The sequence below is a fragment of the Idiotropiscis lumnitzeri genome, chromosome 16 (genome assembly GCF_059441095.1).
Source record: "Idiotropiscis lumnitzeri isolate Australia: NSW breed Sydney's pygmy pipehorse chromosome 16, RoL_Ilum_1.0, whole genome shotgun sequence".
NCBI lineage: Eukaryota > Metazoa > Chordata > Actinopteri > Syngnathiformes > Syngnathidae > Idiotropiscis > Idiotropiscis lumnitzeri.
Genome location: NC_142406.1, coordinates 13,336,982 through 13,360,970, shown reverse-complemented (window position 1 = coordinate 13,360,970; position 23,989 = coordinate 13,336,982). Strand labels below are relative to the sequence as shown.

Here is a 23,989-nt window from a genome sequence, read left to right as displayed (position 1 = left end):
GCTTCAGGGCTTTCATGTTCTGAACATGTAATGATGATCAACTGTATCATATTTTCTACTTTTCTCCCGATATCGTGCTGCCATCTGACATGCATGTAACTGTGTGGTTACACAGTGTGGTGGATGTTTGTTTGAACTGCATGTTTACTGCGTGTGGTTGCGTAACAGGGAAAGCGTTTTCACCGCAATAACAGAGAAACAATATTGAAAATTACTCATCTGACCTGTGTTTAACCCAAAATAATCAACGACTCTTCCTTGCCAAGTGTCGATTACACTACTCACAACTTTTGTATTGTCTGAGCCTTGGTAGATGCATTGCGGATGTTCAAGTGAATATGATTGTGTCCCAGGTTCCTTCAGAAGACTGGGGGGGTGGATACGGTGGCACAGACAGTGGAGGTGAGATTCCCTGTCGTCGCATGCGCAGTGGCAGTTACATCAAGGCCATGGGTGATGATGACAGTGCCGATTCAGACAGCAGCCCCAAAGCCTCGCCCAAGTCCACCATGATCGCTCAGAGAGATGCCTTCAGACGATCCATCAGCATGGATCAAAGGTCAAACTCTGCATACGCACTGTTTAGCATAATACTGACACAGCACATTTGCGCCGCAATCTGTTTAGTCTGCTTTAGCCACTTGCTTTGCCGTTTGGATTTGCTGTTCTGTTGTTGCTGAACTCTGTTCTGGCATTTGCCTGTGACATTTAACGTGTCATTGTCATATTTAGATAAGGGTGTGAATCACAGTGATGTTGAGATGACGATTCGGTCAGGAACAGTCCATAACAAATCCAAAGATTACAATACATAGGTCAGAAGAAGCAGTTTCAAAACTATCTCATCAGTAATACACAGAATTAGAGGACAATTTAAACACTAACATCTTTGACAATTTGGTTTATTGTATAATGTGCTTTCCGTCCACGAAAAGGTAATATTACTCCATCATGTAATTTGATTGGTAAAGCTCAACAATCAATAGTTTGAGATATCGTGCCATCTGATGCACTGATGTGTTTGCGGAGATACTAAGACATCTGAAAAACATAGTGTTGAATGAGGAATGCAGCTTACTTTGTCCTCCAACTTGGAAATGAGTCACCAGTTGGTTGTGTTCACTTCAGGTATTCATGTAAGCAGTGCACGGACTCCTATCCGAACAGTCGAACGACACCCAAGTCCCAAGCTCGCTCGCGAAGTTATACCCGCTCGCTGACCAGCTCTCAGGTAACAATGACTCTTTAGGTAATGTTGACGGCATGTTCTCCTGAAGCATTGACTTATTTGGATCTCTGCTTTAGTTGGGTGAAACCTTGGACAGACAGTTTGAGGCCGTGTGCGAGACCATGTTCGGGGAAGTGGAGTCCCAAGCGGTTGAGGCTCTGGATCTCCCGGGGGTCTTCCGCACGCGTAGCCATAGCTATGTCCGCGCCATCCAGGCCGGCTGTTCCCAGGACGATGACTGTCTCTCTGTATTCTCTATGTCTGGCCCCCAGGGGAGCATCAAGGCAGGAGCTGGTAAGTTCCTGTGCAATTCTCTCGAACAGCAGGACTGTACCAGAGATGGTTTGGTGTAAATATGTATTGAAATACAATGGTCCCTAAATTAATTAATAAAACCATCAAATCAGAGGTCGACCATGTGCCATATGGCAATGTATTCAACCGTTGAGGTTCCACTGTGCCTCAGGATTTTTATTTTGTGTATGTTGTTCGCTGCATTTGTCTATGCTCTCTTGATTGCAATGCCCAAATATCCCAAACTACGACCAACAGATCTGATGAATTTAAGCCACGACAGTGTCGAGTCATCTCCTTCACCTGATAAATACGATCCCACCTATGTTTACAACCACGCATGCAGACCATATTTGAGGGCATCTGTTCAACAAAGCCGTTAAGGAGGAGGAAAAGACTAGAGGTGAAGGGGGGGGGGGGGGTTCGGAGGGCCTCGTTTTAATATCTCCAAGGAAATTGCTTCATTTTCTAAAGAGGTAGGCTTCAGTTTACTTAAGGGAAGTCAAGTCCTGCATATCATTTAAAATCAGCAAAAAAACAAGGCTTATTTATTTGGGACTCTAGACTAGGAGTCATTACTCAATGGTTTTGTTAGTTTTCCTTCTCTCGAATTTAACCTCCCTTCATATCATCGATTTTCTACTTTGTTTCTATCCTCTCATTCTTCTAGTCTGCCCCTTTTGTAAGTATCCATCCCTGCTCCCTTTTGAGAAATCCCCTTTTTCTCTCAACAACCCAACTATGCCTCTGTCTTCCTTTTTCCCACTTCTCTGACACTACAGTCTTTCCTTATCGCAAAGGTGCTCCTCCCCCACTCCCACCTCGCATGTCCAAGTCTTCGCTGTCCGTGCGAGCCCAGAGCAGCACGGAGTCCACCCAGGACGCATACTACCAGAGCAGCCACGGACGCCCCAAACTGCACAGTAACTCAGTGGACCTGGGGTGCTCCGACGGACCTTCGGGACGCTCGTCCAGGGTTGGCTACTACACCGCCGCAGGCCCGGGGCGTTCCCGGCAGCACAGTAATTCAGCAGAGAGCCTGGATGGAGGGGTGAGGGGCTCCCGGGAGATGGTGCCCTACGGAGGTGGGCCGGGAGTCGGCGTGCGGGCCAAACACAGTAGCTCAGCTGACAGTTTGCTGGAGGGGCTACCAAGGCCAGCCCGGGAGAGGGACGGACGTATTGGGGGAAACCTGGGGAAGTCGGTCTCGCTGCCGCAGAACAGCATTGTTTTGAGTAAAGCTGGAGGGCAGGATGATGGATGCAGTGGCAGGAAATGGAGGCCGTCCATCGCTGTGCAGGTGAGGAAGAAATATGTCTAGGTATTGCAGGGAGCCCCGGTTTATTAAGGGCGCTACGTTCAACAGGGAAATCATGTTGAAACATTTTGTAATAGTTCTACCCATGTTGTGGGTGGGTAATATTTCTACCCAAAGTTGTCTTTCCATTTTTATAGGAGACCCACATCAATTACAAAAAAAGTCATTTATCAGTTGATTGGCTTACTAGCTCCACTTAATTACTGGAAACATGACATGCATGACAGTACTTCCCAAATGCACTGACCTCAGACAATAGGGAAACATTCTGTTGCTTTCTTGCCAAGAGAGAAATGAGATGAGTGATTAGATCGGCGTCTGGCTTGGCAGCTGTGTTTGTCATTCCCAGATCGGAGTTTACTTATGATGCATACCAAGCACACATTTTTGGCTGACTCATATCCGACATAGTTTTCATTAGCATAACTCGTGATCACGACACACCTGGGCCTTCTCTGGTGTCCTGCCTTCATTAACCTACCTGCAAATGTTGTCATCACACCATGTCAATATACACGATAATTACAAATGAACATCTTGCAAATGTCACCACGAACGTTGCAAAACCTTCAAGCGGCCATTCCAGTTGTCAGTCATTTTTGTCACATACACATTTCCAGTTCAAGCTTCTAAACCAAAAATAACGGATAAATAAAGTATTCATTGTGCTGACCAATCAATCATGGCCATTTTGTAGTTGCATTATCGCTAGTGTGATTTTTTTTTTTAACTGAAAATGACCTGTGGGGGAAACAGGTTAGTCCCCCACAAAAATACCCATCTATTGAAAATGTAAAATACAGAAAAGGTTTTAGCATGAGTTACTAGTGACGTACATCTGTGGTTTTCTCTGCAATATGACCATGCAAGTAAAGTATGTAACATGGATAGTTCCTGATTGGGCAACAACTGCAATATAAACAGAATTATAATTTTCACCAACAAAAGAACATAAGATGAAGCATTTTACTTAAAAGGAGTCGCTGAGAGTGAATTGGACTGTGCTCTTTCTCCTTTATTCTAGGTGGACAGCTCGGAGACGCTGTCAGATTCAGACGCAGATGGCAAAGCTCTGACAGAGGTTCATTCAATAGGAGTACAGGTGGAAGATGACAAAAGGTAACATCAAATTATTCACCAACTTCCTGATTGCTTATGCTAGGTTAGGTACGTGACATTTAACAAAGGTGCAAACTCAAAATTTACTCATTTATATTTAGTCCAAAAAATATGTAGCTTTATCCAAAGCATCATCATTTTAATGCATAATTTACAAAAGCCGTTTTTTTTTAGGGGCCCCCAAGAGTGCAAACACTTTTGGTTGATTTCGCCAAAAGATTCTATTTAACATTTCATCAGACATCGCAGCGTGAAGTCTGTATTCTGCACTCCTACTGCTTTGGTTTCGCGTGTGCTGTGGCCTCAAAGCCCTTGGTCAGATTCACACATAAACGCAGCATCCCACGCTAGCGACTGAGCAGTGCACGTGTCCAGTTGTCATTGAGTATGATAGTGTCAAACCTCAAACTGTCACACAGCATGGATTGGGGGGGGGGTGCAAACGCTACGACCACAACCATTGACGTGCACGCGTTTGTCATATGCCAGATGATTTAACAGGATTTTACCACTGGTGAGGGAGTAGTATTGACAGGAGTTGCAGTGTGATGCTCACTGCTTAAATTATCCGGAAGGGATAAGTACAAAAAAAATAAAAAAATATTGAGTCTTTTACGTGCGATTGGAGTGCGTAACGGATGGCTCTGGGCCTGCTGTGACTTCCCTGTGTCACAGACGGGCCCGTTTCAAGCGCTCCAACAGCGTGACGGCGAGCGTGCAGGCCGACCTGGACCCCGAGGGCTTCCCGGGGCTCAGTATTGCCGTGCCAACGCAGGACAAGAGTCTCCAGTTTGGTTGCTCCTTCCAACGGCATTCATCGGAACCAGAGTCAGCTGGCCAGTACACGGAAAGCCACCGCACCGTGCATACACAGGGGCAGTGGGCTTATCGAGAGGTACGTGTGGCCATTCACCCACACTACATTTTAATCAGTGCTTCCCAACCTTTATTGACAGCTGTATGAAAAGAGTTAACTACAGCTTCCATATCGGTTTCTCATTCCAGGACTTCATCCAGAGCGGCTACACCACAGAGGCTTGTCCAGGAGACCCACGGTCGCACCAGCATCAGCACCTTCCTCCACGTTCCCACTCGCCACTGCCCCTCACATCAGAGCGAGCGTGGGCAGGGACACCCTCCTTGGAGGGTCCCCGCAGCCTGCCCGACTCCGGTCGAGCCTCCCCCTGCATGAGGGACGGAGAATTCTTCTTGCGCCTCCTGCAGACTGAAGTGGAGAGGATGGAGGGCTGGTGCCAGAACATGGAGAGGGAGGCAGAGGAAAATGAACTCCCGGAGGAGAGTGAGTTTGCAGAGAGTGACCTTTGAGATCATTCCAATCAACAATTTCTGTCTTCAACTTTTCAACTTTGCTTTTTTGGGGGGATTTAAATCATCTCCAGTTCTAGAACTGATTCGCAATGCAGTTGGCAGTGCCCAGATTCTCATGTCTCAGAAGGTTCAGCAGTTCTTCCGCCTCTGCCAACAAAGTGTGGTGAGTTTGCGTGATTGCATGTGATGTCATGACGACTTTACAGCTGTGGTTGAATACAAGCTGTAGTCTTCTGAGTCTTCCTATAAGAGCGCTTTTTGAGGAATTTGTCATTTGATGCTCGCTGAACTGAGCAGTCGTGCAGTATGCTGTGACGTCGAACGATGCTATCCGTGACGGTCTATTTTCCAAGTGTAACGCACAAATCCATGGGTCTCATCTGGTTCACCTACACACCTTAGGACCCATCTAGTTACCCTCAACCCACCTCTCAGGACCTCGCGGGCTTGTGGGACCTACTTCAGCTCAACATAGAAGACATCCGGGTCAAGTTTCAGGACCTCCAGAGGCTCAAAGACTCTGGCTGGAAACTCCCCCCCGAAAAGAAGGTGAGCCAAACAACCATGGTTTCCCTTCAGCACTCCCCCAGACCTAAGATGGCTATGTGCAGAAGACTACCGCAGATGTCCTCAATCGCGTCACATACTGCTAGAATGCAAAATCAGAATAAGAACTGACCGGAGTTCCATGTTTAAATGTACTCTTTCCAGCAGGTTTTGTTGCATTCTCGACAATGGTTCAAGTGCTCATTCACCAATTTGCTCTTCCAACTGAAAGAACTAACCATTTTTTCTCTTTTCCTCTTTTTCTTTCACATCATGTCATTGACCATATATGTTCTTACCCCATTGTTCCCTTTCCTCTACCCAATGCCAATGAATGCACAACCCAAACTCTTCAAATCCCTCTCACACGACCAAACAAAACTGTGCATCCACACCCATTGCCATCGTCAATGTGCAACTGGGCTATAGGAGGATAAGAAGCTTCCTCCTCCCTTACCAAAGAAGCCAGCGGGCGGGGTGAGCGGCAGCCTTCGGGCGGATAGCGTTGGGGATGGAGGTGGAGGAGGCGGGCCAGGGGGCCTGGTGGTACCTCGTGTGGGGGGACACACCCTACCTATGAGGGAGAAGTCCCTGGACATCGTGGAACGTCAGAGGACAGAAGCAAGAAGGAGGCTGCTACAGACCAAGCGTACTGCCTCCTTCAGGCAGAATTCAGCCACGGAGAGTGCAGACAGTATCGAAATCTACATTCCCGAAGCCCAGACTCGACTCTGAAAAACGCCCTCAGCCACTTCACTCTGACAAGCGACCTAGTCCTTTGCAGCTCTGGATTATCTGGTCATTACCAACTCCTCCACTTCCTCCTTGTTGGATCATTTCCATTACTACACTTCCCATTACTCTTAATTCAGTTCTCAAGCAGTAACAGCCATTTGTGTGTCTTGAAAATTGCACATATTACTGAGACAGAGGCCTAAAAAAAACCCAACAGAGTAGCTAGCAGATTTCCAAGTCTACGGATTTTTATTTATATATTTCTTTGATTTATTTCTTGTTTAGCCGACGACAAACAAGAAACACTTCTCTTTTTGTAACTGTGAATCACTGAGGCTCTCGCACTAGTTAGTAGCATGCCCGTTCATGTTCACCCAGCACTGAAAATAAAGGGCTTAACAGGCACAAAACCTCCATGACAGGAGATGACAAAACTTTGTATATTTGGATTCCTGTTGCCACCCTTGGACATTCGTTGGGCGTGCCATTCCCAGCAACATGTCTCCATACTCTTCATTGACACTGCCAGTATGGATAACTTGGCACGCCTGGATGACTCGCTGTCGTTTTAGTCCAATAGCAGCCTGCATCCATTTTCGCATCGGTTCACAAATGAAGCACTTTCAGTTCTTTTTGTTTGCGTTAATATTGATCACATTCATGACAAAGACCATTTGGACCAGACTTGGAAAAAAAAATTCGTACAAGTATGTAAAATACTGTAGGTCGTACTATATCACGAGAAACTTGTTGAAATGGGACAAGACTAGCCGCACTCTTGAGGAAAAAGTCATACCACAAGAATAAAGTCATATGGTTAGAAGAGTGGTGAAAAAGCCTCCATATGAGAATGACGTTTTTAATGTAATGTGACTCTATTCTTGGAAATGACTATTTCAGCCATCAAATCAAAACTTGTAATATTAAAATTGCATTCCTCTAAAAATTCAAATCTATAATTCTGTGATCACCCCCCGCCCCCCCAACCGTTCAATGCTGGTCTTTCTTGAAAGAAAGGTTGCTCTTCTGTCCAAAGTGTGCATACTTGCCAAATGGAGATTTTGCAGCATCATCGGCCATAAAAATAGTTACGTTTGATTGGCTGGAGTGGCTTCTCAGGACTCCACTGAGAGGAGGCAGGAAAGGGGAGGGGGTGGGGGGTATGCTCCATTTCACTGTGATATTATAGCACCACCATGTGGTCAAATTAGGATCAACAGAAGCCTGCAGTCTGGATTTAACAAGATGCCCTTGACCAACGACAGAAATAAGTCGTTTTTCAGCCACCTCATGAGTGTTTTCTCTTCCCATCAAAACCTGAGTATCGACTTGACTCACTGCTAAAAGCAAGAACGACGTACCTTATCAACAAGAGGAGTCTCAGTCTGGGTAATCGTTTTCCGAAGAGAGTGGTCACACGATCAAAAGGAAGCTGCTGGGTGGCAACTCTCAAGTATTTGCGAATGATTCATGGATCTTGAGTATTTTTTACTATAAGCAGCGCAGCAGTGTAGCATGACATTCATAAGTGTGTTCACAAAAAAAAAAAGAAAAGTAGGAACACATTTCAATATTTTGTAAGGACGTTTTGTACAAATGCTTATGCGAATGCGTAGGTCACGTGCTGGCGAAGGGAAGTGATGAAAAGATGAATGAAATTCAGGCATTAGCATGATTTTCTTTTCTCCGAATGAAACCCGGCAAATATTTTAACAGGAGATGTATATTTTATAATATAATCTACATTTATAGACAAATAGAGACTATTGAGTACAGTGTACAAAAAGGCCTATATCAAAATGTGAACTACTACTGTATTATTATTATTATTATTATAATGATAGAGAATTGTGTGATACTACTGCTGTGTGGCATATCCGGACGCAGCACATGAGAAAAGATGATGTAAGTGCTGGGTCAGGTACACAGGGTAAAAAAAAACAACATTGTTAGTTGCCAAGTCGAATCCTCTGGAGCTTTTACATCCTCGAATTGCATATCTCCACCTGTCAATCTCTTCTTCCCTCTATTTCCACTTGAGAACCAACAACATGTGCCTAACCAGCTACGTGTGGAGGTTGCCGTTCAAGTTTACAGTATGTACGTATGCGAGATGTGTACATAGACAAATGTTTAACTGTAATTCCAGGCCCTCCTTTTTTTGTCACCCCCCTCACTTGGACTATTTCTGGAGTACTTTGCTGTCGGCACTGCATGTTTTGAAAGAGATTATTAGCCTGCCGACGAGAACTAATTTTGTAGCTTTAAAAAAAAAAAAAAATCTTTGTACAACGGATTCTTAAGAGACGATATTTGGGGCGACGAACAAACGAGACCTTAGCCACAGTGGAAAAGGTGACAACATCCGAGTGGTGGCTGAGGCGGATTGAACAAAGCACAAAGACCTGCTTTTTTTTTTTTTTTTTTTAATTGATTTATTTTTTTATACTCTTACTCCACTGTGAAGGACTCCTGACAGGTCTTTTCATCACAAAGATTTGACAAGTATTTATCCACAGTAGCAACTTGTTCTTCAATTCTCAAGTGGAGCCATTGAGTGACTCACGGATAGCTTTGCCGTTTTTTTTTTTGGTTTGTTTGTTTTAAATACCGCCTATTCCACTCTTTGTGCACTCTGGCTATGAATATCAGTTGTGAGCACTCGACAACACGCCAGACTGACTACGCCACAAAACACTTCACCTCTTCTGAAAGAAAAAGTGCAAAAAGTCCACATTCAGAGCCAGACGAACAAACCCCAAGTACCTCAGCCATTGTGACCCGGGCCTCTGTCCTCAGGGGATTCTCCATACAACAACGCATCCGGGGGAAAAAAAAAAAAAAAACAGTACAAACACAATAGAGTGCTTTAAAAAAAAAAAAAAAAAAACTAATATATATATATATATATATATATTTTATTTATTATTTTTTTTTCGTTCTGACAATTTTCTGCGACTGGAGAGCTCCACCGTCGCAGGAAAGGTGAGCTCATCCTTCGTGCGCCGTGTTTGTTGAATGAGGGGTCTTGCAACTGCAGATTTGAGTTTTAGGTGGACATTTCTAAAATGCTGCTCTGATGGTACTCCTTTTCTTTTTTTTTTTTTTTTTCATTTTACGTTTGCATTAAATAGCTTAGGGGCTGGATTTCGAGTGACTTTTTCTAATCTTATGATTTATTTTAAATTTATCTTCTCTTATAATTGATTTTAAAAATGAACCCTTAATAAATAATTCGAAGAAATGACAAACTAATTTTATGTTGCTCAGTAACACTGCCTCCAAAAGACTTTCTGTCAAGTTTTTGGGTGGGGAAAGCCCTAAAAAAAATATTTATTTGCTTCTTGAAACGGAAAAAGATTTCTTTTTTTTTTAAAGAAATTGCATTGCAAACAAAACAAAAATTACCTTCATTTTTGTTTCTCACAATTATACATATTACACAATTCAGGACATGTCAGCATAATTGTACGGGTTATACAACCATGTTCACGTGTCCTATTTGGACACTTTATAAGCCACAGAGCAGCCGAGAGACATGCAACTGAAACTCCAATGTGCCTTTAGCGCTGATGTGTACTGACTGGTGTGTATCAACACTGTAACTCTTTATTTCAAAACAAAATGTAAATACATGTCAATTATCACATATTGTTACTGCAATATTAGTTGTAGTATGGTGATTGCCATCAAAAGGGGAGTTAATTATCGCCAGCGCTGTCATTGCTAGAAACTTATTATTATATATAGCGAGGGGTGAGTCTTGTGTACAATAACTAGCGTAATGTTGTTAGCACATAAACCTTAAACAGCGCTGATAGGATGGACAACAAAAGGGACTTAAGGATCAATGAAGGACACCCCCTGCAAGGAGTGAAGATCACAAAAGAGGGCGGAGTCAAGTTTTGAACTCCCATCCCGGGAAGGAGGAACATGTGAAATTCCCAGACTGGCGTCCACTATATAATGTAGCAAAAGCGAAAAATGGCCTCCGCCCTCGTTTTCACCATCTCACCCCACACCACACCACACCGAGCTTTTCTTGTCTTTCCGCTCACTTCTCTTCTGTTCAATACAGTGCCAAGACAACATGGTGTACATAGAAACATTCTTATTTTCCTCGTTGTTGTCATTCGGGGAGGGGGGGGGGGGGGGGGAGAAACAACTGGAGCAAATAGCAATACCATGAGGATAGAAATGTCTCATAAATCCAGAGAAGATGGCGAGAGGAGATGCATGCTTGCAAATCACCACGGTGACTCAAAGACGTATTGGTTGGGATCATTGGTTCAGTTTGTTGTGTTGCGGGTCTCATTGTGTACATACCAATTTGTATTATTTACTGTATAAAAAAAAACAAAAAACAAATCATGGCTCTGGATGTGTCCAAGGAGCATGTCTGAAAGCCCGGAGAGATGGCACACTGTGACGTGGTTTACCCCTCAACACAGAATGTAACACGGTCTACGTTGTCAAAACATTTTTTAAAGGCTAACATTATTACTATTAATATGACGATTACTATAAAGCTATTTTAGCCAGTTAAACGAGCCTGCCGTGTCTTCTTTTGTCTCCAGTTAACCTCACTCTACATTTCTGCATTTTGCTTCACTTTCATCCCTCAAAGAAACTGCGGTTGAAAATATTTTTCATTGCTTTTTTTTGGGGGGGGGGAATCAAAAACATTGCACTCTTAGTCATTCAGTTATTAAAAAGTTATGACAATTTTGTCGAGAAATAAACAAGGCGTCCTCAATTATGTCAGTTTTGGTGACAGGTTTTGTTTTAAAATTTGTACCTTACGATGGTGAACGTTCACTTTACGCCGTCCAGTTTGAGGGTCCAGGCTTGTCCTGCAGTGTAGGGGAGCTCAGGTAAAACAATTGTAAGGCCGGCATTGGGCTTGATAGGTGACCAAGATAAAGGTTTTGGGTTCCCCAGCAACATCACCTGGATGACAGTCAAACAACATGTGATTTGGTGAGCTTCCTGTCAAATTTGAGGCGAGTGCTTGAATTCTGAATTTTGCCAACAACATTGTTTACCTTTGTGGTGGCGGAAGTCTTGGGTTCTAAAAGTTGGACAGTGGCCTTCGGGGGTTTAATTGTCATTATGGCAAAAATACAGTCCCCTTTGAATGTGTACCTAAAAAAGAGAAAAATCAAGAAATGCATAATCAATATTCTACTTCAATTCCTGCGTTGGGATAAATTCTTGCAACGTATCGTGACTTGATTTTCACTCCACACTGTATTTGAATGCTACCTACAAAACTGGCACAGAAGCGTTTTCCATTTGAACCCGCCAAGGTTTGGACGAGTAGACCGCCTCCCCGTTGACTTGAAGCCAAGCACCGACCCCCCGCAGCCGCTCCTCAAACACCGCTGGGATCATTCCGTCAGGAGTGGGGCCCACATTTAAGAGGTAGTTCCCTCCCAGCGCCACAGTGTGAACCAGATCCTGAACAGCAAGCAGGCCAAGAAGTCAGAGCACGTTTTAAGAGGAATGATTATTTCTTAGGCTCCAATTTAATCACCTCAATGATGGCGGGCAGGTCCATCAGGTCACTCATCTTCATGTTCCTACGATAGCCCCAAGATAACTTGTCCACTGATGTGCATTTCTCCCACTTATGTTGGGGCAGCTGGCCTGGAGTATATTTGTCTTCACAGTTGTAGTAACCTCCATGTTGACATGAACAGCCGGCTCCCCATCTGTCATTGGTCACCACTGTATCCTAAGAAATACACTACAGCAGTGAATAAAATGAAAATAAAAATCAACAGTGAGAATGGTGCATACTTTAACAGGGCTATCGTTGTAGAGCCAGGCAAGAAACTGCGTGGAATTCCAGTATGTGTCAGGCGCCTCCCAGTCGCCGTCAGACCAGAGCACCTCAGGTTTATACCTGCAAGAGGGATGCTGATATTAACTAAAAGTTGCACCTGTGTTGATTCGTAGGCAAGTGTGAATGAAAATTGAGTTTTAAGTCACCTTACGACCATATTATACAGCTCTGGTAAGAGCTTGTGTAGCACAAACTTCTGTGATTTGAATCCATTCTGCTTGTCCATCAGGTAGAGAGGGTGGAACCACTCGTAAAGGGAGTTGTAGAGTCCAAAGTGCAGTGACCTAAACATGGGAATATAACGGATGAAAAGCCACAAAGGAATCACAGATTTTCTAGCAAAGCAGCCAAGAACACACCTATTCCGCACAGCCTCCCCAAGGTCTCCCACGAGGTCTCGGTGAGGACCGGTATCGACAGAATTCCAGTTCCAGGAGTTGGGAGATTCCCAGTTGGTAAAACCTTCGTGGTGTTTGGCTGTCAAGACGACATATCTAGAATGAACACAAAGAACAAGACAATGTGAGAAGTGAGACAGCAGTGGCTTTTGATGCAGAAATTTAACAGTGAGGTGGATCCAACACCTGTTGCACAAAAAAAAAAAAGAACACTAGGTTCAAGTACTCACTTTGCTCCAGAAGCTTTAAATATATCCACCCACTCCTCCGGTTCAAAGAACTGAGCGTGGAATTGAGATGCAAATTCCGGGTAATTGAACCCGGGTGGGTAGTTGTTGTTCATAAAAGCCACACATTTGGGATCCGGAGGTTTCTGTCCTTGCCAGTGCCACCAGAACCACTCGCTGTCAAAAGCGGGCACGGAAAATACCCCCCAGTGGATGAAGATGCCCACCTTTGCTTCGTCGTACCAAGAGGGCAGCGGTCGGGCGTCCAAACTAGTCCAGTCTGCCGTGTAGCGAGCTCCGGACGCCAAAGTGACGAGGATAAGGACGAAATTTAAAAGGAGCATGGCTGCATTTGAAAAGCTTTCAAAAGATGAATTTGTGAAGGCTAGCTTAGTGTTTAGTTGCAGTGTCACATCGACCGTGATTGTAGTTTAGAATCACCTGACACCTGATTGTAGTCTTACGGGGAGTCACGTGACTCATTCACCCCTTTGCTAAATTTGTGCTACAATCCAATTCAATTTTAATTAGCGACCCCTAGCGATCTGGATGATATTAAAACAAAACGGATCCGCGTCATACGCTACTGTTCAAATTCAAATCAAAATTAAATTAAAAAAATACAGACTCTTAAATGTGCTTCGGCATAACAATTAAAAGTTGTTAACATTCACTATGTACAATACTCACTTCGAAAACTTTGCAAAAACAAATGCACACAACCATTAAGCTCTAGTTGCATTGTACTGTCCTCTTGTGGAGAAAGGCAGAACATGCATAGTACTTTAATAAAACACTGAATACGGTATTAAAACATTTTCTCATTGCTTTTCTATCATTGTGAAGTGACTTCGAAGTTTTAAACATTATACGTGCGCTGTCCAATATTTGTTCTTCCCCTACTAAAAATTCTTTACTTTTTAATCCTGAATGACGTTGCCAAGTGTACTCTGCTGCCATCTACTTATTTCCTCTCATTTGCGTCTTCAATTGTTTTTTTTATACTGATCACGGATTGATGACAATTTAATAAGTCACATTTAATTTGCCATTTGCAATTCATATATTTTTATTTTCTTGTGTCAAAACGTAAATCAAGTTTAAAGTAAAAACACATGTGCAGAAGTGATGGAAAATAGTTAAGAAAACAACAACAAACAAAAAAAAGTTGGCGTCGGTGGTCTGGATGGTTACGGTCCTCATGTACATTCGGATCCCGGGACGGTCGCTCCAACCACGGGCAACGTCTCACTGGACTCGGTGGTGGCATCTTGGCGCAAACAATCCTGGCTTTTATGACTCGTTTCTGGTCCAGTATTGTTGTGAGCCAAGTCAGACTCCCGTTTATCATTCTTTTGAGACGACGAGCTCTCCACAGGTGCCCCTTTGCCTTTGCCTTTCCCGGACCGGGACGCCGCGTCCCGCCTGGAAGTCTTCCAGGTGTACCCCAGCCGCTTCAAGACCCGCTGGGTAGTTTTGATGGAAATGGGCTTCACCGCGGTGCAGTTGTACAACCTCTGGATCTCCGTGATGGACGCCTGGTTGTTGGCCTCCACCACTCGCTCCATTTGCTTCTCTCCCAGCTCGTCGACGAAAGGTTTCCTGCGGCGACCCCGCTCGCTGCGGGTCTTCTTTTTGGAGCACCAGTCCCTGTAAACTCGGGACACGGCGGTCTTGGAGAAGCCCAGCTGGCTGACCGTTTCTGAGATGCTGCGGCCGGCGCTCCGAACGCCGACGATCATTCCTCGCTCGAACTCGCTCAAGTCCCGTGCCTTGCCCATGTGTTACAGTCTGGGTTCGAACCCTGCACCGGGAGGAACCACAAAGTCCCCTTGGTCCAACTTGTGCCTCTTGTTTTGATGCAAGCTGAGCTCTCTGCACTGAGCCCAACTGTCTTCTTTCACTGTGTAGCTTTGTAGTATAACGGACTCAGGGACGCGCTCTTCTGGTTGCTTTAAGTACTACTACCCAATTAAATGATAAAATAAAATAAAATAAAATAAAATACCTTAGTTCTTTCGGAATTTGAAGTTACAGGGCAGCCATCCTACACTGCCACTTATACTGACAATTGTTTTTTTCCCTGCTGAAAACAATATTATGCCTGGAATAGTGAGATACTTCTTCTCCTTTTGGCTTTTCCATTCAGGGGTCAACACAGCGAATCAGTTGCCTCCATCTAACCCTGTCATCTGCATCCTCTGCTCTCAACCCAACTACTTTTATGTCCTCTTTAACTACATCCATAAACCTCCTCATTGGTCTTCCTCAAGACCTCTTGCCTGGCACTTGGAAACTCAGCATCCTTCTGCCAATATACTCACTATCTCTTTCCTGGACATGTCCAAACCATCTCAGTCTGGACTCTCTGACTTTATCTCCAGAGCACCTACCATGTGCTGTCCCTCTGATGTACTCATTCCAGTCCCGATCCATCTTGGTCACTCCCAAAGACGTAGTGCAGAGAAGTATGCCATTAATAGCCAATTTAAAATGCTTTAAAGATTTTTTTTTTATTATTTTAGTGACATCCATCTGACTGCATGTGAGACAATCTACACCCTGGTCTGGTTGCCAGTCAATTGCAGGTCCTTCATCCATCCTCCTAAATAGAGACTGACATTCAATCCTCTTTAACAGAGGCCGCTTTAAAGTTTCAATTAGTATTGCAATACATCACATAGTTTACAAATTCCAGCTATATTTTAATACTGACAAAGTGATACAATAAAATGCGCTATAAAAATACAACTGTATTGTATCAAGTGGCGGAGGGAAACCGAACCTAAAAGCCACACAGTAGCAAATTAGGATATGCAAATAAATAATGTGATTGCATAAAAGTGCAAAAGCCAATTGTCCACGTGGAAAAATCATCACAGTACATTACAGGTGGAGAATAGTGCATAAAGTGCATCGGCTTATAAACTAAACTTTTGAGCACAGGGGGGCACAGGCACCGGTGGTCTTAAAGGTCCGGGGGGGTTGCTGCAGTCCTCACGAGCCCGCCTTGGTTGCTCCGACATCGGGGACACCGGAACTCACGGTACCCCCAACTTGACCCGAATGATCCAGGCGTTTCCCACATGTGACGTAGTCCGCGGATTCCCGAGAGGGCGAATGATCGGTCCGGAGCACCGGTTCCCGCTGGGTCGACCCCCGAGTGTAACCCAGTCGCTTCAAGACCCGCTGGGTGGTCGTGATCGAGATGGGTTTCTCCACGCTGAAATTGTACAACGTCTGGATCTCCTCGATTGTGGCTTGGTTGTTCGCCTCCACGACCCTCTCCATCCGCTTCTCACCCGTCTCGTCGACGAGGCGTTTCCTCCCGCAAGCCCCCCGCTCGCTGGAGGTCTTCTTCTTGCAGCACCAGTCCTTATACACCCGAGACACGGCCGTCTTGGAGAAGCCTAGTCGGTTGACCGTCTGCGAGATGCTGCAACCGGCGCTTCGGGCGCCCACGATCAGTCCTCGCTCGTACTCGCTCAAGTCCCGAGACTTGCCCATATGGACCGTCTATGTGTTGCGCAAAAACCGGACTGGAGGAAAAAGACGACAAATTCGTGTTTTGTTTTGATGGGGACCTTGCAAAAAACGTAAACACGAGCGCCTCGTAAATAAAGCTCTTCTTCTGTGGTTAGTGTTCCACGCATTTGCGCCCTCTTCCGCTGGGTGGAGTTACTACAATATAAAAAAAAAATCCGAATTAAACCAAAAACCTTTAAAAACAAATAAATAAATACAATTACGAAATACAGCATGCACAACTCATCATCCGGACGTTAGCAAACAACTGTCTCCCATTTTGATTTTAGTATGAGGAGTGTTGTATTCAACATAAAAGGATTTAATTTTCTAAAAATGCATGGATAGTTTGTTTTTTGTAGATCTTGAAGTTATTTTGCAAAGGGGGGTCGAACTTGAGCTTTGTTTCCTTTATTTCCTGATGGTATAGTTTTCTTTTGGTTGATGAAAAGTGTTGTTTAAAATAAAATCATTGACTAAAAGCTGCATTTTTTTCCCACTTAGTGTTCTAGTGATCAAATCATTCTTTGGTTAACACTTCGCCGTGGTCATTAAATAATCACACAATTGCGAATACAAGTAAGTAAAATAGACATTTAATGTACAATAACATATATATGTGTAACATGCATGCATATCAGTGTTACCTTCACAGGAAAATGCCACAAATGCATGCAAACCTTAAGACAAGGGTGAATCTCATAACATTTCTCAAATCGAGTAAGAGTAAACGTTTAGAAATAACTAAGGTGCAAAATAACATTAAAAAAGACAAACATCAGACAAGACAATTTCAATAGCATTCAATTATCCATTACACAAAGTATAAGTTAAGAACATCAAAGAAGAAAATAAACATTCAATTGCACGCAACACGGCTGTTTGATCTCTTCGCCTGAGGCATCATTAAATATTATATAAAAAATAAAAACAACAAGGTACTGTTAATGTGATTTGATCAAATCAAATAATGATGGTTCACTTGATGGTGCGAGGGTCAAAACCCTTTTTAAAACTGCATGCAGTCTAAGTGGATGCCACTTAGTCAATACGTGTACATGCACTAAAAATGTAACCTTTGCATTAAACTGACTGAAACAAGACTTGAACTGCATTTAAAATTTGGGTTAACACCCAGCCAATTGAAACTGGAAGTCAAATTTCGCTTTGGCCGGCCTTAATGTTGTATAATTAAAAAAATGCTTTGTTGCCATCTTTTAGCATCTACTTGCAATTACAAACCAGTTACACACAAAATTTTGCTATTCCTGGCAGGGCTCGGCCCGTCTGTCGGAAATAGGGCAACACTTTAACTCAATTGCATTAATGAGTAATTTAAAGGTCATTCATTCGTGCACGTAAACATGCTTAGTGACATGGCTCAAGTGTGCTTTCATGGAAGTGCTTCAAAGTCAATTATACAAGCGTTTCCATCAATCAGTTGAAAGTGTGTCCAACTTTGATGCTTGTCAAAATCTAACATTTGCAAACAGACTGAACCGGAAGAGATTCTGAAACGGCACCACTAGTGGTACATAAAGAAACACTGAAGTAAATGTTCACACTGTGCAGCATGTTACAGCATTTTGAACTTTTTAAATCCAGTGAAGGACATTTGAAAATAATGCTACGTTGCATTTCACTTTGAATCTGAAATGATTCACTCAAGCACAGTTTTTCCATTTCACTCTATGTCAGCACAGTAGCGTACAAACTGTAGGTCCAGTTACAATACATATGACAATAAATGCACTTTTTGTATGAATGCATTTCAATGTTGATCATGTATTTTTGGGGCGTGTGACCAGTGCTTGAAGTAAAGATTTCCAAGTCAGCACAGAGCCACAGGCACCGATGATCTGAAGGCTCCAGGTGATGCGGGTCCTCACCAACACTGAAACCCCGGTAGAGGTGCATCAACCTCGGGGAGCGTCTGGTTACAACTCACGGGGGCTCCCACGTATGGCAACGTCTCCTGGTTTGCACTCCCCGAGTCCTGCTCAGCCTTGCTGCTGCCAACCAAGTCCGTAGACACAGGAGTCTGTTGTTCCGGGACTGAACCCTGGACGGGGTCCGGTTGCTTGGTCCGGGGCGCCGGTTGTTGACGCGCGGTCCGAGACATCGAGTCCCGCCGGGGAGGCTTGCGGCTGTAGCCCAGCCGTTTCAAGGCCCGTTGGGTAGTTTTGTGCGAGATGGGGGTCTCGGCGTTGAAGTTGTACATGGTCTGGATCTCCGTGACCGTAGCCCGGTTGTTGGCTTCCACCACTCGCTCCATCCTCCTCTCGCCGACCTCGTCGACGAGGCGTTTCCTCCCACCGGTCCCCCGCAAGCTGCTCGTCTTCTTCTTCACGCACCATTCCCGGTAAATCCGCGACACCGCCGTCTTGGAAAAGCCCAACCGGTTGACGGTTTCCGAGATGCTGCAGCCGGCGCTGCGAGCGCCGACAATCAGTCCACGCTCGAACTCGGTCAAGTCCCGCGACTTGCCCATGTTTCGGGCGGGAGCAGCTCCGATTCCCTTTTCAACCGATTGCCACCTCTTTTGTTTCAATGGGACAACATTCCCCCGTTAACAATGGCAGGTCGTAGTTAGGGCTCTTCTTCTACGGTGGATTGTTTGCTACACTGGGCTCACTGTCGCCCTCTTGTGTTTATTTGTGACGGTTCATGAAAGAAAAGAACTGATTCAACAAAGTTTGGGGTCCTTGATTGTCAGGAGAAATTTAAGGATGGACATGAGCATTCCAAAGTAAAAAAAAAAAGTTCAATCGAGTTGTTTTGTAAAAAGATTATCGTGCATTTTAGGTTCATTCTTTACTTTCTATGTATCACATACAATTTGATAACTTGGTGCAACTACAAAAACATCTGCACGCAAAAGTTCCCCTTTTTTTATTTACTTTATGGCGTTCATACTGACAAAAACACGTTACATACCATCAAACAAGTGTTCCCACAAAATAATGAGTAATAAAATAAAAAATTTAAAAAAATTATATTTACTTGTGTGATATCGCCCCATCCCCAGATTGGACGGAGAGATTTTGAATAAAATCTAGCGTGTGGATTTGGGCCAGCAGGGGACAATGCATTCATTACAATAATTGTTGGAGTCAACAACAGCAAACATTTTTTAAAATAAAGCCACAAATATGGAGTATGTTCCCTCTGCGACAGTTACCATCATTAATTCACGCGGGGGGGTCATGTTTTTCCAGTTCCATTTTGCGATTGCGCTAACATTAGAAACTACACATGAACCAAATTAAATGTTACTTCTTTTTAGAGACAGAAATTTTATATTGTACTCCAAAAGAAAAAACTACCATTCGTCATCAGTGGCGTCCAAAAGTGAATTGGGCAAGACAGCGTTGCAAGTGTGCAAAGTCACCACTAGAGGGCAGCGTTCTGCTTCTCATTGTACAAGTCCGCTCGAGGCATGGAGCAGGCCATCAATGAAGGTATTCGTTTCATTTTCAATATACAAATAGCATACACAGGACGTATCAGAAAAATTTTTAAAAATGACTTAACAACATTCACAAAATGTTATCTACCTTAAGTGAGATATAATATTTGGGCCTAAATTAATCATTTTCCCTTTTACGATTCAAGTCAGCAAAGGCCTGATTGTCAGCGTCAAGATTAATCTTGTGGAGTAGCAAGGACCATAAGATGGACATTTTATTGCCACTTTTTTTCATGTGTGGGGTTTGTCATTAATAGCTAAATTGTTAAGCATCCAAAAGTGTGAACCCTGCTTAAGATAACCTAAATCAAGACAAGGTTGCCATGAGTCAAAGAGATATATATATAAAAAACAAATACAGAAATTTCTGGTTATAGATACATCACATCATGACGCTCAAGTCTGAATTTTAAATATTCACTGAGTGTGACCGACATCATCGCACGACGTCAGCTGCCTTTCCAGCATCTGTTTCTCTACCAAATCTTCCACGCGACCGACCTCCACCTCATCCACGTCGTCCATGAAACTGGCCCAGTCGGCGGCGCCGGCGTCTTCCCGTTCCGCGGGTTCCGCTTGGCCGGCCGGGTGCAGCGGGGTGGAGTCGGCGTGAGTGGTGGTCACGCAGTTGCAGCTGTCGCAGATGCCATAGCGACGGAAGCCCGGGGATACGCTGGACCCGGAGAAGATTCTCCTGCAGCTCTTACATGACATGGGCAAGTCGTGCCGATGGACCTGGTTGGGGGTTCAGATGAGGGCAGACGCTTTATTTAGCCACATTGTCTAATAGAAGTGCTTTGTCGCCATCTAGCCGCATCTATAAGGAATTGATTTCTTTTTTTTTTTTTTTTTTTTTTTTAGAACTTAAGTAAAATAAGACATTTGAATGGGATCCTCCATTAGCTTTAGCACAGTAAATTCCAATAATTGTGTTATTAAACAGCTTAAAGCACGCTTACGGACGGCATTATCACATATGTTACTCGCTTGCCACCGAGCAACATGGTGCATTCAGGGTACTTTCACAACGTGGGGAATTTGTAAACGCACCGCGCTGTTCTGCAAATTAATTAAGATTGAAAGCTTGAGAGAAACCAAAAACGAAATAATTTCCTCGCCCAGCCCTAGTTCAAAATGCGATTCACTCTTACACTCAGGGCGTGGGTGCGAAGATGTTCCTGCCTCGTGAACCTCTTGCCACACATGGGACAGGGGAAGGGCCTCTCGCCTGTGTGACAGCGAAGGTGCCGCTTCATGATCCCCTTCTGCTTGGCCGTGTACGGGCAGAAGGGGCACTTGTGCAGTTTGACTGGAACCAGTAAGCTGTCGCCTGCGGGGACAGAAGAGTCCGTTAAAAATCGACTTGATACATATCACGTTCACAAATGACACTGAACCAATCAGGTTTGCTGTACCTGTGTCCTCTCCAATCCAATCAGACTGAATTTCCATCACGGACGATCCCACAAAACCCAAGCTGTCCTCCATTCGGCTCACTCCTAAAATGCTACCCGGTGGTCTTTGAGTCATGCGCTGGCCCCCTCGGTCCATCAGTGGGTTGGGGCCTTCACCCCTCGCCAACATCTCCATCAGCTGCCTGGCACTAAAGGAAGAGCTGTAACCCACAGAGGAGCGCTCCATGGAAAAATTTGGTGGAAGTGATCTGCTATGATGAGGAACAGAAGGTCCGGGGTATGACACCAGGTCTTTATTGTCCAAAAGCTCCTCATCTGGGTCATACTCTATCTTAGGGTTCACTAATTCGGGGTTCAAAGTGGGGCAAGAAGTTGAGGAGAGGTTAATCTGATCCATGTGGACTTTTGGTTTTTCACCGCCAGAATGGTAGTCGGCATCCGGGTCTCGACTTGAGCCTGGCAGGGTGTTACCAGGTATGTACAAAGGGCTCCGATTTAGCTTTACAGATGCGCCGTCTGCTTCTGTAACCTGTAAACGAGGATCAGCCGCCCCACCGCTACTTGACTTGGATGCAGCAGGTGTGCCGCTGTCCGCGGGTCTGTATCGTCCTTCCGGTCCAGGATTTTCCTCCTCTGCCACGCCCTCCTTGCCTTTATTGCATATTTCCAAAGAGGAGCTGATGTATTTTTTGCAAAGGTTGACCAGGTCGGTCATTTGCAAGTAGCTAGCCGCTGACATCACTTCGATGACACTGCTGCTGCTCAAGGCTAACCGTCCGGAGTACAGAAAATCCAGGATGATGGAGAAGGCGTCAGCTGTAACTATGTCTAATGATGCTGTGCTTTGGCGCTGTCCGCTATCCTGAAGAAGAAAAAAAAAAAAACATATAATGAATTTGATTGAGGACAAGCAATAAATAGATATAGAAAATGGATGGGTGAATAATTGATTTCAATGGCTATTTTTGATTAGAAAATGAACCAAAATGGAATGTATGCAAGAACAGACTGTGGTCGGCCATCAAAATACCACCGCACCTGTAAATAGTGAACCAAAAGAGCCCTAAAGTAACCGCTTCCCGCGAACAGGACATTGCGGTGGGCCTTAAAGACACGGCCCTCCACCAGAATGCTGCAGTCACAGAAGTATCCCCGCTTGCGCTGTTCGTTGAGCTCAAACAGAAGCTTGGGCAGGTAGCAAGGCACCTCCATGACTAAACTTCAGTGGGCTCTGCCAGCAGAGGAAAGGACAAAAAACGAATAGTAAGGGTTAAAGGAAATGCATGACTCATATTGGAGTCACATAAAAACAAAAAAGCACACAAAACAATAAATGGGAGGATTATTGTTTCCTGATCCTAACTCTCTTTTTTACTCAGCATGTACTGTTTGTTAAACTGCTCCAGAGTGTGTGTGCAAGTGATTGAAAGATGTTTTATAGCGTTGAGTCCTCTAGATATTATGGCAAGATGTTCTAACGTTTCCAAGTGGACTTGCATGAAAAACTGCAACCACACATAAGACACTGTTTAACGCCTTCATAAACAGCAAAGAAATACCACAAGAGTTGATGCTTCATGCTGTCTTTGTTTTCAGGCTAGCTAGCACTGCTAACGCTAGTTGCAAAAAAAAACATATTCCGTTACTCGCAAACGCACCTTCAAGAGGGCGTGTTAGATCAAAACACAATCAATCCGAATGACTTACTCGCCGAAACCCTGAAAAAGCCTTGATGACGAGTCGTGATCTTGGAAACATTAAATTGCTAATAGCATTGTTTACTAGTTATTATGCGATCGAAATAGATGAGAAACACTTCCGGTATTACGAGAGTGACGTTTAGTTTAGCCAATCAGGAGTGACGTGGTCGTGGCCAAGAATGGCTGGACCAGTGGAACAGGGAAGGACCATTTTAAATAAAATAATCTAAAATAATAAAATATTGGGAGCTAAATGATTGATTAAAGATATATTTACTCTAAATAACTCAAACTAATAATGAACTAAAATATTTGAGTCCATTTTTTGAAAATGTATTTAATAATAATGCCTTTATTAGTCCCACAATGGGGAAATTCGAGATTCGAACCCAGGCCTCCTGGGGAGACTGGGTCCTGAACGCGGCGCCTTAGACCACTCGGCCATCCTGGCAGCCAAAACATAAGCAATCACCCCATTGTTGCAGCAGACGCCAAGTCCCTATTGACAATAGATGACATTTACAATGGCTCAGGGCAATATTAGGTGCATTGGCAATTTATCCCACCACAGATGTAATTAATTAATTAACAAGACGTTTATACAAACGTCGATGTTAAAATAATAAAATTATGTGTTGAACTTAAAGTTTATCACTTTATCATTTGTTGTTAGACGTGCTGTTTGACTTTTAAGTTGTGCATTCCTGTCAGATAAAGAAACATTTACCAACACAATATAATTAAATAAAATCAGATTAAATTAAGATATCACAACTGACAGACACCTTGACAATAATTTCGAACACTAAAAAATATATGTGTGGCTTAATGCAAACTC

General features: G+C 44.0%; 5 protein-coding genes across 8 annotated transcripts in view; 1 reads left to right on the top strand and 4 right to left on the bottom strand.

Annotated features, from left to right (window-relative positions):
* dlgap3 (discs, large (Drosophila) homolog-associated protein 3) overlaps positions 1-9,452 on the top strand; it is a 66,682-nt gene extending 57,230 nt beyond the window's left edge. The window contains exons 4-13 of one of the 2 annotated variants that reach the window (XM_088278670.1): positions 354-559; positions 1,129-1,231; positions 1,306-1,522; positions 2,323-2,822; positions 3,865-3,959; positions 4,635-4,854; positions 4,965-5,259; positions 5,360-5,451; positions 5,691-5,837; positions 6,264-9,452. In XM_088278670.1, the coding sequence (XP_088134796.1) occupies positions 354-559; positions 1,129-1,231; positions 1,306-1,522; positions 2,323-2,822; positions 3,865-3,959; positions 4,635-4,854; positions 4,965-5,259; positions 5,360-5,451; positions 5,691-5,837; positions 6,264-6,569 (2,181 nt within the window). In that variant the 3' untranslated portion in view covers positions 6,570-9,452. Of the gene's footprint in view, positions 1-353; positions 560-1,128; positions 1,232-1,305; positions 1,523-2,304; positions 2,823-3,864; positions 3,960-4,634; positions 4,855-4,964; positions 5,260-5,359; positions 5,452-5,690; positions 5,838-6,263 lie in introns of both variants that reach the window. The other variant, XM_088278669.1, reaches the window with a different exon arrangement.
* gja4 (gap junction protein alpha 4) overlaps positions 1-11,485 on the bottom strand; it is a 75,918-nt gene extending 64,433 nt beyond the window's left edge. Inside the window, exon 1 of the mRNA XM_088278674.1 lies at positions 11,368-11,485. The gene's annotated coding sequence lies outside the window, so the exon portion shown is untranslated. The remainder of the gene's footprint in view (positions 1-11,367) is intronic.
* Positions 10,128-13,518, bottom strand: LOC148321540 (tissue alpha-L-fucosidase-like). The gene is made up of 9 exons (XM_088278671.1): positions 13,046-13,518; positions 12,777-12,911; positions 12,564-12,701; positions 12,372-12,477; positions 12,106-12,306; positions 11,839-12,029; positions 11,615-11,714; positions 11,368-11,519; positions 10,128-10,911 (listed from the first exon to the last, which is right to left on the bottom strand). The coding sequence occupies exons 1-8, from the start codon at positions 13,384-13,386 to the stop codon at positions 11,385-11,387; spliced, it is 1,347 nt and encodes a 448-aa protein (XP_088134797.1). The 5' UTR covers positions 13,387-13,518; the 3' UTR covers positions 10,128-10,911; positions 11,368-11,384.
* A 3,629-nt stretch (positions 13,519-17,147) lies between these two features.
* LOC148321539 (uncharacterized) lies at positions 17,148-19,169 on the bottom strand. The gene has a single exon (XM_088278675.1). The coding sequence runs from the start codon at positions 19,056-19,058 to the stop codon at positions 18,453-18,455; it is 606 nt and encodes a 201-aa protein (XP_088134801.1). The 5' UTR covers positions 19,059-19,169; the 3' UTR covers positions 17,148-18,452.
* A 275-nt stretch (positions 19,170-19,444) lies between these two features.
* zbtb8b (zinc finger and BTB domain containing 8B) lies at positions 19,445-23,319 on the bottom strand. 3 transcript variants are annotated; one of them, XM_088319145.1, is made up of 5 exons: positions 23,110-23,319; positions 22,490-22,682; positions 21,452-22,313; positions 21,188-21,366; positions 19,445-20,771 (listed from the first exon to the last, which is right to left on the bottom strand). In XM_088319145.1, exons 2-5 carry the CDS (start codon positions 22,661-22,663, stop codon positions 20,454-20,456), a joined length of 1,533 nt encoding a protein of 510 aa, XP_088175271.1. In that variant the 5' UTR covers positions 22,664-22,682; positions 23,110-23,319; the 3' UTR covers positions 19,445-20,453. The 3 variants fall into 3 exon arrangements, with proteins under 3 accessions (XP_088175271.1, XP_088175270.1, XP_088175272.1); XM_088319144.1 differs by having other exon boundaries at positions 23,159-23,319; XM_088319146.1 differs by lacking the exon at positions 23,110-23,319 and having other exon boundaries at positions 22,434-22,575.
* Positions 23,320-23,989: the final 670 nt, after the last annotated feature.

What these genes read in the sequence shown, in the direction of transcription:
- LOC148321540 (XM_088278671.1), bottom strand. Translation starts at nt 13,386, where the DNA reads ATGCTCCTTTTAAATTTCGTCCTTATCCTCGTCACTTTGGCGTCCGGA. An exon ending in TTTAAAGCTTCTGGAGCAAA is followed by an intron (nt 12,912 to 13,045) that starts GTGAGTACTTGA and finishes TGTTCATTCTAG; the next exon opens with ATATGTCGTCTTGACAGCCA. An exon ending in GGGGAGGCTGTGCGGAATAG is followed by an intron (nt 12,702 to 12,776) that starts GTGTGTTCTTGG and finishes TCCCATGTTTAG; the next exon opens with GTCACTGCACTTTGGACTCT.
- LOC148321539 (XM_088278675.1), bottom strand. Translation starts at nt 19,058, where the DNA reads ATGGGCAAGTCGCGGGACTTGACCGAGTTCGAGCGTGGACTGATTGTC.
- zbtb8b (XM_088319145.1), bottom strand. Translation starts at nt 22,663, where the DNA reads ATGGAGGTGCCTTGCTACCTGCCCAAGCTTCTGTTTGAGCTCAACGAA. An exon ending in TTTTGGTTCACTATTTACAG is followed by an intron (nt 22,314 to 22,489) that starts GTGCGGTGGTAT and finishes TTTCTTCTTCAG; the next exon opens with GATAGCGGACAGCGCCAAAG. An exon ending in TTGGATTGGAGAGGACACAG is followed by an intron (nt 21,367 to 21,451) that starts GTACAGCAAACC and finishes CTGTCCCCGCAG; the next exon opens with GCGACAGCTTACTGGTTCCA.